Source organism: Argiope bruennichi, chromosome X2 (genome assembly GCF_947563725.1).
Source record: "Argiope bruennichi chromosome X2, qqArgBrue1.1, whole genome shotgun sequence".
Classification (NCBI taxonomy): domain Eukaryota; kingdom Metazoa; phylum Arthropoda; class Arachnida; order Araneae; family Araneidae; genus Argiope; species Argiope bruennichi.
In genome coordinates, this window is record NC_079163.1 from 124921035 (window position 1) to 124939162 (window position 18128).

The 18128-nt window shown below is 30.0% G+C and overlaps 1 protein-coding gene across 1 annotated transcript in view; it reads left to right on the forward strand.

The window, feature by feature from the left end:
• The window catches only part of LOC129960600 (glucose-6-phosphate 1-dehydrogenase-like), a 57633-nt gene that overhangs the window by 23517 nt on the left and 15988 nt on the right, over nt 1-18128 (forward strand). Inside the window, exons 2-6 of the mRNA XM_056074105.1 lie at nt 4332-4369; nt 10121-10229; nt 11772-11989; nt 12829-12987; nt 14900-15025. Coding sequence (XP_055930080.1) covers nt 4332-4369; nt 10121-10229; nt 11772-11989; nt 12829-12987; nt 14900-15025 — 650 coding nt within the window. The remainder of the gene's footprint in view (nt 1-4331; nt 4370-10120; nt 10230-11771; nt 11990-12828; nt 12988-14899; nt 15026-18128) is intronic.

An 18128-nucleotide genomic window follows, 5' to 3' on the forward strand; every position in this document is an offset into this window, starting at 1 on the left:
ACAACGTCAATCAGCGATTGATAATATTATGGTTTGGTGTGAACAGAACAGTCATTCTATCTCAGCTTGTAAAAGTAATTGTGTTCATTTATGTCGGAAGCGAAGCCTTCACCCTAATCCATCATTTACATTAACAATCAAATTATATCTGTAGTAAATGGTTAGATTCCTCGGAGTCATTTTTGATTAAAAAAAAAAGTTCACTTTCCTTCCGCACATTTTATATTTAAGGAAGAAGTGTGAGAAAGCTTTAAATATCCTGAAGATTTTGTCTAGTACCGCTTGGGGAGCTGATCGAACTTGTTTCATCCGAGTGTATCAGGCAATCATCTTATCTCGTCTTGACTACTGATGTGTGGTGCACGGATCTGCTGGTGATTCTACTTTATGGAAACTTGACCCTGTTCACCACTCTGCTCTACGCATTTGTTCTGGCGCATTCCAGACCTCACCTGTTTAGAGTTTATATGTTGATTGCTACCAAATCTCTCTTGACTTGCGAAGTAAGCAGTTATCTGCTAATTACTATTTCAAAGTTATGTTTTTAAAAAATCATCCTCTGCTGAATGCATTTCTGAGTTCTTACCTTGATAAACTTTATCTTGCTTGCCCATGTAATTTGCGTTCATTTATGCACAAAATCATTTGTCAAAGAATCAGCAATAATTAGTCTGCAAGTAGAAAAATGTAACTTTTTAAATTTTTCACCTTGGAATATTCCACCAGTTAAATATATTAATCCATTTTCATTGTTTCATAAAACTTTCGCTGCGCCAATTGTTTATCATCAAATTTTTAAGTTTCATCGAAGTCTGTACTCGCGATATGCTCCTGTATTTACAGATGGCTCGAAGTCAACTAACTCTGAAGATGTGGTATTACTTTTTGAGATACCGTGTTTGCTTATAAGCTTAATGATGCATTCTCTATATTTACTTCTGAGACTATGGCAATCTTCTGTGCTTTACAGCGCATATCGTACAAAAGCACAAGTTACTTCTGCATGTATACTGATAGCATGAGTTTATTGCAGCAGTTACAACAAATTGATTCCTGTAATAATCCGATTATTTGTGATATTTTTCTTCTTTTGGGGGGGGGATCTAAAAAGCAAAGGGGTATCATAATGTTTTGTTGGTTTTCCAGTCACGTGGGTATTAAAGGTATTGAGTTAGCAGATTCTGTCGCTAAATCTGCATCACCCCTTCTTAACAGATTAGTTCGTTTTGGCTGATGTTAAATGCTACATAAAGAAGCATGTTTACAAAATGTGGCAGTAACAATAGGATTTGCAGAAATATAACTACATTCCTTAAAATCCACACTTATCAAATGGTCTAGTGCCTTAGTTAGGAGAAAGGACATTATAATGACTCGTCTTCGTTTTAGGGCATAGACGTTTTACGCATAATTATTTACTTTTTGATGAAACCGCACCTATTTGTAGTACGTGCCAAACTCTCTATTCATTTGTACACATTTTAACCGAATGCCCAGTTTTTAACTTCCAATATCGATCATTTTTTAGTACAAGGATTTTATGTTAACGATCTAGTGGGAGAAAATCCTCACTCTAACGTCTTCCTTTTTTGCCGTCGATTGGCTTGTAACATCATATATGATTGTTTTTAGCGTGTACCACTTGCTTTTAAATACTTAACAATTTTTTTAAATGAATTAGTCGTAATTTAGATCTTTTTTCATAGTAATTTTACATTATCATATGTTCATATATTCACCATATGTTTGGCGCAGCATGGCCATGTGTGGCATTTGTGCCATTAAAACCCAACTCCAAATTCATTTCTGAAATTATGACAGATAATTAAAGATGTCAGTTTCAAAAGTGTAGAGAAAGACCGATTTAATATAATACAACCCTCTAAATTCAACGATTATTTAATTAGAAGCTCTGATAACCTTGCACTATGTTTCAGATCGCTGGAGCATAAGAGTGAAGTTACAATGCATTACATGAAACGAGTTGAGAAGTTTGATATTTTTAGATGAATGTATTTGGATAAAACTAACATTTTAACTAGAAATTTGTACAACAGCATCATAGTATGTAGTAGAAAAACATGGAATAATGTTCTTGTTATTAAAGACATGAAATAATTCAATAATGTTTGCTTTATGCTTATTGGCAGAAATTTTAGGACTTTTAATTAAATCATTGGTGTGTGTGGGGAAAGTAGTTGTACGCTTAAATGACGACGCTGTGCACTTTTACAAGAGATACAAGAGACTTTCTTTGTACATCTGTCTTAATGTTTGAGATAAAAATTTCCATAATCCAGAATATCATGATATTCTGATCCAGAATGTCGTGCCGTGATCTGTCTAAGATAGTAGAGCATGGTCACTTGACTTTATGTTACTTCCTCAACTCCAGCTTTCATCATTCGCCTTAATGGTATGCACATTATTAATACCTGTTGACAGTATAGCTTTTATCGCTTTTAACTTCTGTTATCCTTTACATTTTATTCAATGGCCAATACAATTCAATATATATCAATCAAGATCTGCGGACATGCAACTCAAAAGTAAATTAGGCCTTAGTCCCCCCCCCCCCAATTTCCTATATGACAGTTCTCTGCCTACATATCGGATCTTTCTTAGATTCGAATATTTTCTAGAACTTCATTGCTTTTGAAAAATTACTTTAAAATTGTTTTCGAATAATTGAATTTGGCATATTTCGGGGACACCGATTTATGAAATTCTGACATAAAATTAACCAAAGTGGTTTCTTAATATCGGTATTGCTTTTAATTGTCTTATAAATATTGATTTATCGACTTTTAAGAATTTCATCATTTAATTTTTATAACTGATATTTCGAAGAATATTTAACATTTTTGTTTGCTCTTATATGTTTCCTTACTTCTAATTAATTAATTTACATTCCTCAGCTCCTTATAAAACTTCTAATCAATAGATAGCTTAATAGTTAAATTGTTTAAAAAATTAATAAAATTTTTGCATATTAAAAATTGGAAGCCCTTTTTTTATAGATAAAGTTTTCACTTGAAAAAGTTTTAATACTGATTAAATATATACTTTTTAATTGAACTGAAAAAGTACTTAAATTACTGATAAGTAATATAGTTGGGCGTGAATTTATTAATTTATTCAATATTTGTCGACCTTCATGAGCTGCAAAACAGAAAGTAAAATAAAATTTATAAAAATAGTTATTATTATGTATAGCCGTAATGTCGACATGTACTTCATTAAAAAAGAAAATCGATTTCTCAAGTTCACTGCGATGACTATTGGATTATATGTAATTTAATATGAATGGAAAGTCGTGTTCCTATTCAGGAAGCACGGTTTCACTCGTTGTATAAGGAGTTTGGGTATAGAATTTTTTTCTTGTCATTATTCGGCATTGTTTCTTCAAATCTCTAATCATCCTTTATGTTTTGATTACTTGCTGATAAAATGGGGAAAAAAAAAAGAAAGAAAGAAATGTTTTCTTTATCTTTTGCAGAATCTGTTTTTTCCTCATTGTTCAGAAACAGTATTAAATGCTATAGTAAAGGTATTAATTCTATGAATAGTCATATCATAAGGAGTTTCAGACATAATGTCAGAAATGAATTGAAGTGCTTATTTTTAATTGCATATCCCCTCATTTTTTTTTTTTTTTTAAATTTCGACATTTGTAAAAGCCAGTCATTGGGAGCTCATAAGTTGCTCTATTATGCATTGTGACCGAATTCTTCTTAAATTGACTTTGTAAATTTTTTCTAGCCATATATATTAATTTAAGCTATGTTTTAAGCTAGAAACAAATTTCTGAAACTAAATAAAAAAACGAATATAGAAATAAGAAAATGAACTATTAGTGATAACTAAAATAAAACTCTACTAAAAATACTTTTTTTGGCAAATTTTAATGGAATTTGTTTGTCAAAATGATTTTTATAACTAATTTTACTTATGAATGCTGAAGAAATAAAATCTAATTTCTTTGCCCCAATCTTTTTCCAGGCAACCACAAAAGGTCGCAAAACCAGAATTAAAAAAAAAAAAAAGCTTTTTTATTTCAAGTTTGGAAGTTTTACAGAGCTAATATGTTTTAATTATTTTAATTTAACTGATATGTCTTAATTTATTATTAAAGTATATCAGTTATGCAGAACTGATATATTTTATAATAAACATTTTTTTTTCTCAGTAGAAGTTATTCTGTTCCTGTTAAATAGATGTTGATCTTTAATCGCTACGACAAAAATTCTCTTTTAATCCTGTAACACATACAGCATTGTATTTTTTATTTTTTATTTTTAGAATTTCTAATAGTTATTTTTGCATTTTAGGGAGATCTGGCGAAGAAGAAGATTTATCCTACATTATGGTAAGTTAAATACATTATCTGGGCGGAGTAACGCACGCTACTTTCTGCTATTCTAAGTCTTTGAAAGTATTCCCAACTTCCTTGAAGGCTAGACGAGAGAGAAAGAGAAAAAACATGAAGTCATTAGATATTTCTAACAATTTTCCTCTTAAAAGCATGCGCGTTAATATTACGTACATTTTCTTCTGTTACTATGTAGCCCTTTCATTTCCTACCGAAAGTTCCGCTTCAAAGGTACTTAGTTTTATGATACAACCGCAGGCGATAGTTTCATCTTTCGTAATTCAATCATCATGTAACCAGCAGTCACGTCAGGAGGAATAAAAAAAAAAAAAAAAAAAAAAAAAGTGAAACTTCAATGCGTATATTTTATTTCAGAAATTGCTAAAAATTATACTTTTAAATAAAATTTTTAAAAATGCTTTTGTATAAAACGCTTTAATGAATAGCTGATCTACTTTTTCTTTCTTTTTTCTTTTTTTAAATAATTTTTGTATGTATTACACTCGATTACTAGATGCAAATTAAAATGCTAAGGAAATATTATACAAATTTAAAGTAATACATAAAGGAAATACAAAAGTTGCGATTCTTACTAGAATATCTATTTTCTTTACGAATCTTTCCTTTATCGCTTATCTGTTTGTATCATTTTAAACTTGCATACAAAGATTGTGTAAATTCCGTTAAACTGGGCATAAAAATTATAAATTAATGAAGTGCAGGGTGGCTATAAAATGATTTTCCTTCTTTGTAACTAAACTAAGAAAAAGAATGAAGTCAAATTTCATATACAAACTGTTGAAGGCGCAGTGAGACGAATTCTAGGAGAGACAAAAAAGAATTAAAAAAATTGCTAAAAAATAGTAACCGATGTCACTGAAAAAAAGACATTTCGTGCTGTCATTTGTTTCATGAAAACACTGAAATCAATAATTATAGCAGTTGCACAAAAAATGTATAGTTCAAAATTTCATTAATGCTCGAGTGGCATAAAAAAAAAAGTGTGCGAATAGAAATGAACAGAATGAAACTGTCCGAAAATGTTCTTTTTTAATCAACATTAAAGTTACATTTTGAGTACGCTGATCTTTTATTTGAGTATAAGATATTGCTCTGGCATCCCCCCCCCCCGTCATTCACTTCTCCATGTCTTCCATAGGCTATATATGGAATTTCATTCATTAGTTTTTGTTGCAGATGCCTCCAAATAGAGAAAGTTATGACTGCTCCATAGATAAAGTATAATGAACTGAAATTCTCAGTAATCTATTAATAATGAAAAACTTTGTGTGTATGTCTGTCTGATGGTGCTTTATAGGGCAGACTGATTTGGTCTACAGTTACCAAATTTGGTACAATGGAGCACCTCGGAGCAATTGTTTTTGAAATTTTAATCAGTTGAAAATTTAGCAGTTTTCGTTGATAACTTATGGAAATATTATTGTACAAAGAAGAATTTTGCGCTGTCTGAAAAGAATAATCTTTTTAATGATACTAATTTAGCTGTCTTAAAGTTTTTTCCTGAAATATGGCATTTTTTTTAAATGCTTTATATTTCAGTTTACAATACTTTCTCTTGTTGCAGTGCAATTTAAATGGTTTTCATTGTTTCTGTAAATATTTAATAGCATGTGTTTCTTCCATTGTTGAACGCTGCGGAATGAAAATTCTATTTTTTTTTGTGTATAATTGAACAAAAACGCCCCCCCCCAAAAAAAAAAACAAACATTAAATATTACATCTAGTATCCTGAATAACTACTTCAACCTGCTATTGTTTAATACTTTTTGAATTCAGCCAGCTAGCATGCTATTGAACTTGCTCATTTATTACAAATAAGATGCTTTAAATAAAATAAATGTTACAAATAAAATGCTTTAAATAAAATAAATATTACAAATAAAATACTTGATGTTAGAATCTACTTCACATTTTGTGCCTTTAAAAAGAAAAGAAAGTCGTGGAAAGAAAGTCACCGTGTAAGAAAACACGGAGTTAATTACACGAACAGTTAAATTTTTTGCGTGTCTGTGACATCATATAGCTTGAATACATGAGGAATGTTCATGCACTCCAAAGGCGGCGTTGGCAGGGGGGGGGGCAATTGCCTACCTGTCGGCAACCAGAGTTATTGGGGAAATATGCTTTTATATTATACATGAATAGGGCGATAAAGTTGTTTTTCCTAATTCAGAATTCAATGAATAATAGTTCTAAGATTAATCGTCATTTTTTTCATCTAATTGTTACTTCCTCGGTAACGAATTAGGAAATTTATTTTATTCATTTCACTATGAGAATTGTTTGATTAAAATCTAGTTAATGGTTAAACTAAATGGTTAAACTAAATTTAATAAAATGCTCTTTTCTTCCGACACTCCTGTGTGCATTCTAAGAAGAGTTTCTTTGCTGTAGCCAAATTATGTGAATTCATTTTAAATCACTGGAGTAAGTAAATTGTATAATTGTAAATTAAGTTTATTTAACTGTAAAATATCTGTTTTCTTTTGCAATTTTTAGCAGGCTACAATAATTACACTAAAGAAATATTACCAACTGTAATTGACGACAAAAAAATTTGTGGTATGGTAACTTTTTATCTATATTCAAAAAGTTTATCAAAGTATGCACTTTTTAAAATAAATTACTACCTAAATTCTTCAGACTCTGCATTTAATATTATGACTATACAATCGCGGATATCGTTTTTATTTTTTTCTTTCAATTACTATTCATGGCAAAAATTATATAATTTCAGGGGCTTTTAAATTTTTAATAGACTTTGAATAAAGATGTTTTAATACAATCACGATTAAAGTAGTTATTCATAGAATATATATAACACATTAAACCCTTGACATACGAATTTACTTAACCTCCTAATCAGATGGCACATCTTATTTGGTTCAATTATTTTTATTTCAGTCCCTAGAATAATATAAAGACATTCGAGGTAATGATGCGTTTTCAAGTGATTTTTTTTCATTTTAAATTATTTAATATTTTCACTTAATGCAGATTAAAAATTAAGTGATTCGATGCGCGATTCAGACTGTTTATACGAAAGAGAAAAAGAAAAATCAATACATGCAACTGAGGGGATAAAATTCATCTTTTGGGAAAAACATTAGCTTGCTATAGCTTCGAGGGAAAAGAGTATTTAATTACAAGACCATGTGCCTAAAAATGAAGATAGAAGATTCATATTCAAGATCTAATTTTTTATAATAAAATGTATTGATTTTTACTTTCTCGTATACGTAATACAGAGAAAGTATAGTAATCGTCAAAGATTTTGACGAATCTCCACGCTTTAGACTTCTCTTCGAAAAGCACATTTCTGGAAAATGCCCGTCTGTATGTGACAAAGATAATTAAAAAATGAATACATCCGAATTCCTGCTTCGTGTTGCAATTCATAAAAAATTATTTCAGGTTGGGAACTACTTTGATGTTTAGTAAAAGAAACTGAGAACATTTTTTTGCAAATATCTTTGTAAATTTTTAACAATGAAGGAAAGAGTCAGTATCTGAATAAAAAAAGAAGCTAAATAATATTTAAGTTTCTTTAATTAAATATAAAAATTAATTATATGAGTTATTTTGAGGTCAAATTAGAGGAATTGGGCTTGCTTCCCTGTCAGATTTGTCCTGGCCCTCGTCGGCAAACCTCTGCCGCTGCCCCTGATGCACCTAATAAACAAAACAGTTGTAGAGCTACGAAAATAAGGTGGCTTAATTGTCTAACTCAGATTGAAATTTATATCATTTTATAGAAGAAACCATGAATATCACGATATACATGTATTTTAATCTGAATTGTATGTAACAAATATTCTCGGCCAACAAGCTGGTCTCCAATTCCGGCTAGTAAATTAATAAAATTGTAAAGTTTCCCGAAAAGACAGTTTAAGAGGCAAATGTTTTCTGCAATACTCGAGAGGAAGCCATGGGTTTCATAATAAATCAGTTTTACGAACGGAAGGATGGAGGTAAAGCTGCTGAAAATGTTTCTTATACTTCCGAGTTCAACTATCTAGGAATATCAAAGAATGAGTTAGAATAAATAATTTGCAAGCATTGAAAATGAAAGCTCCGAAATTATTAGACTTATGCAATGAACGGGCGAACACACTACATTTAAAATTGTTGTCTCTGTGACGTAAGGAATAAAATGGTTTTACTCATTTTCTACGTTTGGAAGCAAAATTATATGTAAAGGACTGAGTACTATATACAAGCATTCCTCGGTGTAGTGTGGCATCTTTTCTGGTTGCCGTTGATATCTCTATCAAGCTCACTTTAAGTTTTGAGAAGAAGAATTAGGAAAGAAAGAAAGATTAAAAGAAATTTCAAAAATGTCGCTTTAAAAGTGTAAAGTACGATTCTTTAAAAATTGCCGTAGTTGTTATTTTTGTCAGTATTATTGTAGTTCTAGTAACAACAAAGCGTTATTCATCGGTTATTTTTGGGTGGAATATTTTTCACATACTCATTCTGAATACTGAATTTTAAGATTTTATTTTAATCTTTTTGCAGATTGTAGGATGTTGGTTATGTGCGATATCAGTTGATGAACTAGTCATCAATGTTTCTCTGTTTATGCCTGCTTCAATGGCATATTTTCATTAAATTATGTGAAACTGTTAAGCGTTTAAATATTAAGTTATAATAAGTAAGTTTATTGTACTTTATATAGTTTTGCTTCATCTGTTTCTTTTTGTCTTCTTTGTGACCTTCGAATATTTCGTCCGATCCCGTTTTTTTTTTGTCTGTGTAAATTCGCTATAATACCCTCTACATTAATAGGAAATTTGCGCATTTGAATCGGATTTTACTTTGTATATAAAAAAAAAACAATATTTAATCCTTTACATTTGCATTAACTAAGCTAAGCTACTTCTTCAATTTGTAAATGTGTTCGCTGGACTAGATGTAATCATTAAATTGCAAAAAGCGCTAGAGAATTAATGATGAAAGTCGTAAAATAGAACTTTATAATCTATATACAATGTAGTCATTGCAGACAACAATACAATAAATATGTAAAATGGATGCTGATTATAACAATTCAGACTGAAAGAAGAATAAAGAATCTTAGTTATGAATATTGTTTTAGGCAAAAATATCGTGCTGTTAATGGAAAGCTTCAAAATTAATTCGTGTTCTATTCAACCTTCAGCAATTTTGTTTAAAATGGTTATTTTTTATGTATCTATATTTCTGACTGCCATCTTTTTGATATTTCACTATATAGCAGTATTTGGAGATTGTGTAAAGTAATGTCATTTATTTAACTCTGAAATTTACTGTCCATAAATAAATTCCGTGTTATTTAAGTTATTTAAGTATAAGTTTAAAAATATAAAACAAACTATTTGCATACATTCATTGTAATAAAAAAATACATGCACTTAAAGTAATATTTTCCCTTTCAATTTTTTTGTTTATTTAATTTTAAATGCACTATAGGTTTTATTTTAGTTTTTATAATTACTTTTTAAAACTGATCATTGAAAACTATTATGACACTTTCTAGATTGAATTTACCGACATTAACGGTGGAACTGAAGATTTGGCCAGTTTAAAAATCCTTGCAAAAACAAAATTCAGCTGATCTAAACATTGCATAGTATCGCGCTACATATAATTTCTGATTTAATTATTTTTATTTTATAATGAACAAGCATTCAATGTGCCTTGAGAAAATCTCGTGATATTTTTGTAAGAACGTTTTCTTAATTTTAGGTTCCTATATCGTGATGGATTGTTGCCTCCAAAAACAAAATTTGTGGGCTATGCAAGAAGTAACTTGACAGTCGATGATATCAGAAATAGAGCAACTCAGTACATGCAGGTAAATATTTATCAAGTCATTTTTTAGAAATCAAAATTTCTGATTAATTTCCCTGAAATTTTCATATATTCTTTTGAAATAACCAAGTCATTCCCATTCTTATATTTAAGCTGTAGAATAAAATATTTTTTCTTACTTTACATTGCAAGAATTGGTTTTTCTTAAATTTTTATTTTTTGTATGCTGATAAATTTAAACCTCTTTTCAAAAATATTTTAAGTTCTTTTTTTATTAGCTGTAATTTTGCACCGAATCCGAGATTAACTTGCTAGGAAATATTCAATTGTAAACAATTTCGTCGCTCACATATGTACAATTGACATATATGGATAACTCGCATTCTTAACTAGTATATATGGGTAGCATACCACTTCTATTAATTATAATATTTTCTTGGAGACCAAGAAAACTTTATAATTTAACTTAGACAGATTTATTGCTTCTGAGTAGAAGACTACATATTGTACCTCATAATTTTGACTATATAGAAAGAGAAAGGTTGCGATAAAAAATAATTAACATTGTGTGTGCTCATTACACAAACAAATTGTGCATGGTCATTTACACTGTTTTCTTTAAAAAACTTTCTATGAAGTACATTTTTCTGTTTTCAAGTAATAAAAAATTAAAATAGCTTACTTTTTTGTGGAAGACTTTTGACTTAATAATTATGATACAGAAATATAATTTTTGCTTACTTTTATGTACTATTTGAGCATTCTCATTAATGAAATATTATTTCACTATCTCTTTAAAACTATAGAATATCATTAATTTATAGTTAAACACTATGTAAATGCATAGAAATTGAATTTCTTTTTCTTTTGGTTATTTATTGGTTCTACTCTACAACGATTTTTTCAGTGTTTTCAAATTGTTTAAATCAGTTGTTTGACAAGTTGTTGGATGTAAGATAATATTGAAGTTGAAGCTTTAAAATAAAGAGTTAAAATATATATATTTATTTACATACAAATTCATTACAAATTATGTTGTATTTCAATTGCCTTCCAGGTTGAAAAAGAACCATTTTTTAAGTAAAAGTATTTTGCCAATCTGTCTACCTAAAAGAAAGACATTTATCCATCCAGTCTCTTAACTACTGTCGATAGAGTTTGTATTTTACAAAATTATATTTTGAATTATTTAAATTCGTTTGATACCAAGTCAGTTCTCAGAAATATTGGGGAAGTGATTTTATGGGATGAGTTGCACAAATGGCATTTTATTCAGAAAGTTAAAAAAATTTTTTCTGTTCAAAGTGGCCAGCGCATATCTTGTTTACATTTGAAGCAAAGACAAAATAAATTTTAAATTGCTGTGGTTATCATGAAAATTCATTACCAAAAACCATACTAATCAATTCTGAGGTAAGGTTTATATACATATAAGGCAAGACAATATGAACATTTAATCTATCTTTTGGTTATTTTAAATATGTTATATCAAATAGAAATAGCGTTGTATGAATTTAGTGAGAAAAGATACTTTTTGTATTTGTAGTTTCATGGTTTCAGTGCAATGTGTATGAATTTTTTTTAGGTTAAAAACGAACAAGAGCAAAAACTGGACGAATTTTTCAAATTAAACTACTATGTTAGTGGCACATATGAAAATCCTGATGACTTTGGAAAACTTAATGAGCAACTAGATAAATTGGAAAATTCATCATTATCAAACAGACTGTTTTATTTGGCTCTTCCTCCTACTGTGTTTTCCATTGTCACAAAAAACTTGAAATTGAAGTGCATGGCACCCAAGTAAGTAGGCCTTTAGAGCTTTACTCTTTTATATATTTCTGAAAATTATGCTGAGACACTTTTTCCTGTTCGCTTAAACATGTGCTAATGCAATTTTTTGAGCGATTTTAACTTAAAGTAAATATTTTGACTAAGGTGAAATTTGCAGTTTTGTATTTAAGGTATGATCGTTTGAGTATAAAAAATCTGTATGTGCAAACCACCCTATTGGTTGAGATCATAAAATATGTGCTGAGTAAACAAGATCACCAGTTTGCCAAAGCTACTTTCGGATAGTTTAGACTTTATTTTTCTCTGTATTTCTCCCGCATTTTTTCATTGTCAATAGATTAGATTTATTATGCTGCTATTCAACTTCGTGTATATTGTTACTTCATTGATGAAAAACTGTTTAATACGTTTTACTATATTTTATAGCATCTGTAGTGTTCATTAAACTTTAAATCAAGATTACGAAATTGCAATGCTTAAAAATCCAGTTAAAATTGTTGAATGGCTTTATCAAAATGTAACTAAGAAGCATGTGTAGTTCGACCTTTTTCCTTAATCTTAAATTTCATTTATTAGAATAAAACCATTCTTCTGTATTATTTATTAACCTTTAATAAAATTTAAATTCATGAAATATTTTTCAAAACAAAAATTCTTTGCTATTATTTATTCTAAACTGATGCCTCATGATTTCTTCTACTATTAAAGCGAAGCGTGCGGAAACATGAATTTATTATTTGAGCTGTTTTAAAGATTTTCTTAAAACGACTTTTCTAATAATTTGATGAATATTCTATTTATATTTTGATCGCCTTTGTGTTATTAAGGGTCGTATTTCTTAATTTTAGGGGATGGACTCGTGTTATCATCGAAAAGCCATTTGGCAGGGACAGTGAAAGCTCAGCTGAATTATCTCGCCATCTTTCGTCGTTGTTTAAAGAAGAAGAAATTTACCGAATTGATCATTATCTTGGGAAAGAAATGGTTCAAAATTTGATGGCTCTTAGGTATATTTTTGTTCTCGTCTGAAACTTTCTCCTATAAAGTACTAAAATTTAAATTAGATTAGTTCTCTATTATAAGTTTTTGTATAATATTTAATTGAGGTGTTGCTTATTGTTATTCATAAATTTATAGAAATGATTTCATTCGGAAAAAGAAATTAAGATAAATTTAATATATTTGATAGAATTGCTGCTTTATATTGAGTTCATTAATTTTACTTTTCTTCATTGTACTTCATGCAGAAAGTAAAATTTATCATACTTTCTTTATATTTACCTTGAATTGATATGAAAAAAATATACTTGCAAATTTTACACCATACTTTTCTCTAAATTTTAGTTTGTAGAATGGCGTGCGATTAAGAAAGCCGAGCTTTACAGCAGAACACATCAATCTACAGTATTCAAAATATAAATTCTTTGACTAGTGTTTGTGAATTCTTTAATCCTAATTGTTAAATGTGCATTTAAGACTCGGCATAAGCATTAAAATTGCACACATGCTCACAGATTATGAATCTGTGAGTTAATTTTTGCCAGATTCACAGCAGCTTTCAGAGAACTGTGTTTGAATTAACTGATAAATTAAGCAGAGTAAATACTTGGATTGTGTTTGAACAACAGAAAAAGTACAAAATTTATTCAGAATCTTATGCAATATTTGTCCCTATGGAAGGATACACTAAGAAAATACGCAGTTACTCTAGAAGTATCACAGACAAAGTGAGCACTAGAAAAAGATAAGCAAAAATGGTTCTGATATAGATACATAATTTATGAGTAAATGGAAGCACTAAACAGTGAGGGTAGCGAATATAAGTGGCATGCGTTTAGTAGAATGCAAAATAGGGCTATTTCACCCGAACCATTTAATCTAGCAATGGTTTATGGTTTCCAGAGCATGATGTTATTTTTGCACCTCCGCATCGTCTTTAAAAAGTGGTATAGTGTTTGTCTCCTTTGCAACTCATAAGATAGCGCCATGGGCATGCATACCCCCTTGCCTTCTCCGAATACTTACATCACTGGCAATATAGCCATTTTTGCCAGTAGAAATTTGAAATCCCTTGGAAATGCTTACACTTTTAATTTCGACAATAGGTTACTTCCTTTATTGCTCAGCGAATTTCCTCTACAGTGCTATTTAACTATAGCTTTTGGAAAAATAGTTTTGCGAAGCTAAAATTGATTAAAACTAATTTGCAATCTTCATTTCAATCAGGACTTTTGAATAGTTTATCAGTTATGTCCATTGAATCTGAAATTAGAAGAATGTAAACATTGACAGTATCCTAAGACTTTGCTATGAAAAACCCAAGGGAATTAATCTTCTGACAGTAAAAGGCAATATTGTGACTTGTTTGCAATTTATGGAGCTAAATTTTTAATTTAGTTGTTGTTTTTTAAATGTTTTTTTAAAAATCCACTAAGACAAGTATGTAATTTTCAGAGATGATAAGCAAATTTTGTTAGTTCCTTTTACATATATATATGTATGCAATTTTATATTAATGCAGTTCATAACAGTTTGATATATTAATTTGCATATACATATTTCAAATGCTACATTTTTATTTTTTCTATTCTTATGAAGATAAATTAAATCTATAAAATATTCGATTCCACAGACCTTGGTGCAAGCTAAGAACCTAAGGTCGATCAAATACCTCCCAATTCACCCCTACACATAATAAAACCATCATTGGTTGTTTTGAGTATTTACTTGTGTCATCTATCAAAGAAATCCAATATAATAAATTTATCATCATGTTTAAGCTATTTGAAAGAGAAAATGTAAACAATGGAAACACATTTTGAATCACTGATGTATTTGCTTTTAAAAAGTAAAAACCAGCTACAGAAACGTAGTTATTTTTCATTCCTGTTTGAAATGTTTGAGTATATATTTATATAGGTTTGGAAATCGTATATTTGGTCCTATCTGGAATCGAGACAATATTGCTAGTATCATGATTTCCTTCAAGGAGCCATTTGGGACTCAAGGAAGAGGAGGATATTTTGATAATTTCGGTATTATAAGGTTTGTATGCACTGCTTTACTGATTTTACATTTTAGTGCCAATTGTGTTCTGTAAATTAAAAATGAAACATTGTAGGAGGGTGGGATGAAGGATGGAGTGGAGTGATTGATAAAGAAATTAAGCAGGGTATCACTTCATCATCATCATCATACATATATATACACAGGATGTCTCAAAAACCGTACCGAGGCTTTTATTTGTTAAATGATTATAGACATATACTGTCGATTACAAAGTTGTCTAAAAAAGGTGCCAAATGTTATGAAATCGATTAAAATTTTCAGGGTATTAAACTTAAAAAATACAAATTTTTAATTTTTATACTGCCCCCGAACGCACACACACACACACACACACACACACACACACACACACACACACACACACACACACACACACACACACACACACACACACACACACACACACACACACACACACACAAAAGAGTAAAATGTTCTTCATAGACTAATAAGGTCATGTACAAAATTTCAGCATTTTATCACAAAAAGTCTCAAAGATATGAAACTACATAAATGCTGACTTAAACCACTTTTCGATGCCTGGATATGTGTTCGCAAAGAGGAAAAATCATGTCGGATGTTCGTTTTTAGGGGTCGTACACAGATTGATAAAGAAAGTAATGATTGAATAAATAAATAATAGTTTTGCTATTTATTAGTTCAAAAGTATTAAACATTTTTAGAAATACTAACTTAAAGGAAAGATTACATAACTTGTTCAAAATGTTTTCCATCCATACCAATACAGAGCTGCATTCGTCTGATGACACTTCTGTACATTCTATCAAGTTTTTGTTCGGTGATGTCACGACAACCCTCTAAAATGCGTTGTTGCAATTCGGCTTTATTTAAGGGAGGTGACAAATAAACCGCTGTACATAAACGAGCCCACAAAAAAACAAAACAAACAAACAAACAAAAAAAAACAAAACACCATGGGTGTTCAATCAGGTGATCTAGAGGGAAATTCGACTGGACCATTCAAGCCAAATCCTCTTATCTGGAAACTCGTTATTTAACCTGTGTTTCACAACTGCAGTATGATGAGCTGGAGATCCATCATGTTGGAACCAAACATGTGGAAGTACTGTTAGAGGAAGTTCCTCCATAAAATCAGGTATAACCACATTCAGAATCTCATTAACATATCTGTCTCCTGTTAACGTACCATCATAAGTATGGGTCAAAGCAAGCGGTTTTTTGTAAATACCACACCATGCATTCACAGAAAATTGCTTCTGATGATGAATAGCACATACCACGAATGAATTTGCGTCTGACCAAAAGTGCTCATTTTTAGGATTTATACATCCATCTTGTTTAAAACAGCATTCGTCTGTCCAAATTATGTTTTTCAGGAAAGAGAGATTAGCATCTTCCTGATTAAGAGCCAAATTACAAAAATCTAGACAACGCTGATAATCTATTGGCTCCTGTCCCTCCACACCATAAATGCTAAAAGGATGCCATCTATTCCGTCTCAGTATTCTCCACACTGCTGTGCGTGATAGGTTCATATTTGAAGCAGCAGTACGAATACTACTATGTGGATGACTGCAAAAGTAAAGCAAAATATCAATTTCTTCATCAGTTGAGTGAAGTATGGGCCTACCTGGTCCACCTACAGGATATACGCTTCCTCTTTCTCACATTCGTTGCACTTTACTCCGAAATTCCTGTGCAGTTTCGATAGCATTGCGATTGCATAAATTGTAAAGCATTAGGATTTCAAAAAGTTCTTCACTGCTGTATTGTGACCTACTGTTTGTACAGTCTAATTGCTTTCTCAAAATGTAGCAGAAATGTGAATTATTTATGTGCGAGTTATTCTTACTTAAGCTATGCTATTGATCAATGACAGAGTACAAATAACATAATAAAATGACATGTCTGTTGAGATTATGGGACGCACCAATCAGAGGCATATATTTGCATATGCAAACATTTCTAAGTTTTTTTACAAATTCATTGACTGTTTTTATTATGCTTTTACAATGCTGTTTTTAAGTTATATTCTGTAATTCATGATATAAAGTAATATGATATAAAGATTCAAGTATTTTTCAGGAAGCATAGATTTTAAAATTCGCATTTAAAACTAAAGATATGTCGTGTCATCTGCACTGAAGCTATAGACATTTGCATTTTAATTTGCGAATGACCCTTCACCAACTTTGTTTTAACATATCTTTAAAATTTTTCATGATAAAATTCTGAAATTTTTTACATGACCTTATTAAAGGAAGGGGCACATTTTCCTCACTTGGAATTTTGTACACTGTCCGTATAAAAATTTAAATTTTGTATTTTTTAAAGTTTAATCCCCTGAAAATTTGAATCGATTTCATAACATTTTTGACCTTTTTTTACGCAACGTTTAAAATGTAATTATTTTATATAGGTATTGAAATTACAAACTAATAAAACGCCAACAATAAAACAATGCATATTTTGAAGTTATTATTTGATATTTCATTTTAGATCAAACCTTATGCGATTATAAAGAATGATTTTAAAAAAAATATTAACTTTAAGGTATACTGAAAGTAAATCTAATGACGTAGTCCAAAAAATAATGTAATTTTCCATTGTTTGAGAAACTCTGCTATTATATCTTCACTTATTTTCTAAAAAAATTGTATTTCAAATTAAAAATATTCACAATTGCGTAATGTTGATTAGATGAATAAATAAATAAAATATCACCATTGACAAAAGGAAACTTGAACTATTTCTTTAACGAATTGGTAACATTAATCTAAAATTCACAGAAAAAATATGTAGAAGGATTTCTTTCGTGTTGGAGCTTTTAACATTAATAAAGACTAAAGAAACAATTTCAGAACACTGTAAAAACGTTTGTTATGCTACTAATCTGAATTTCCTAAATTCACGTGTTTTGATCTACCCATTTTGCTTTAACAAAAGTTACTGACATTCAATAGGGAATGACGCCACCAAGAATACGGGGGGGGAGGGTTGTGGGTCTCAGTCCTCTGTGTTCGGCTACTTTTTATATGCATGCTTTGTATGTCCGGTAGAACTGGAACTATATATTCTCACAATATTTGTTTTTTAC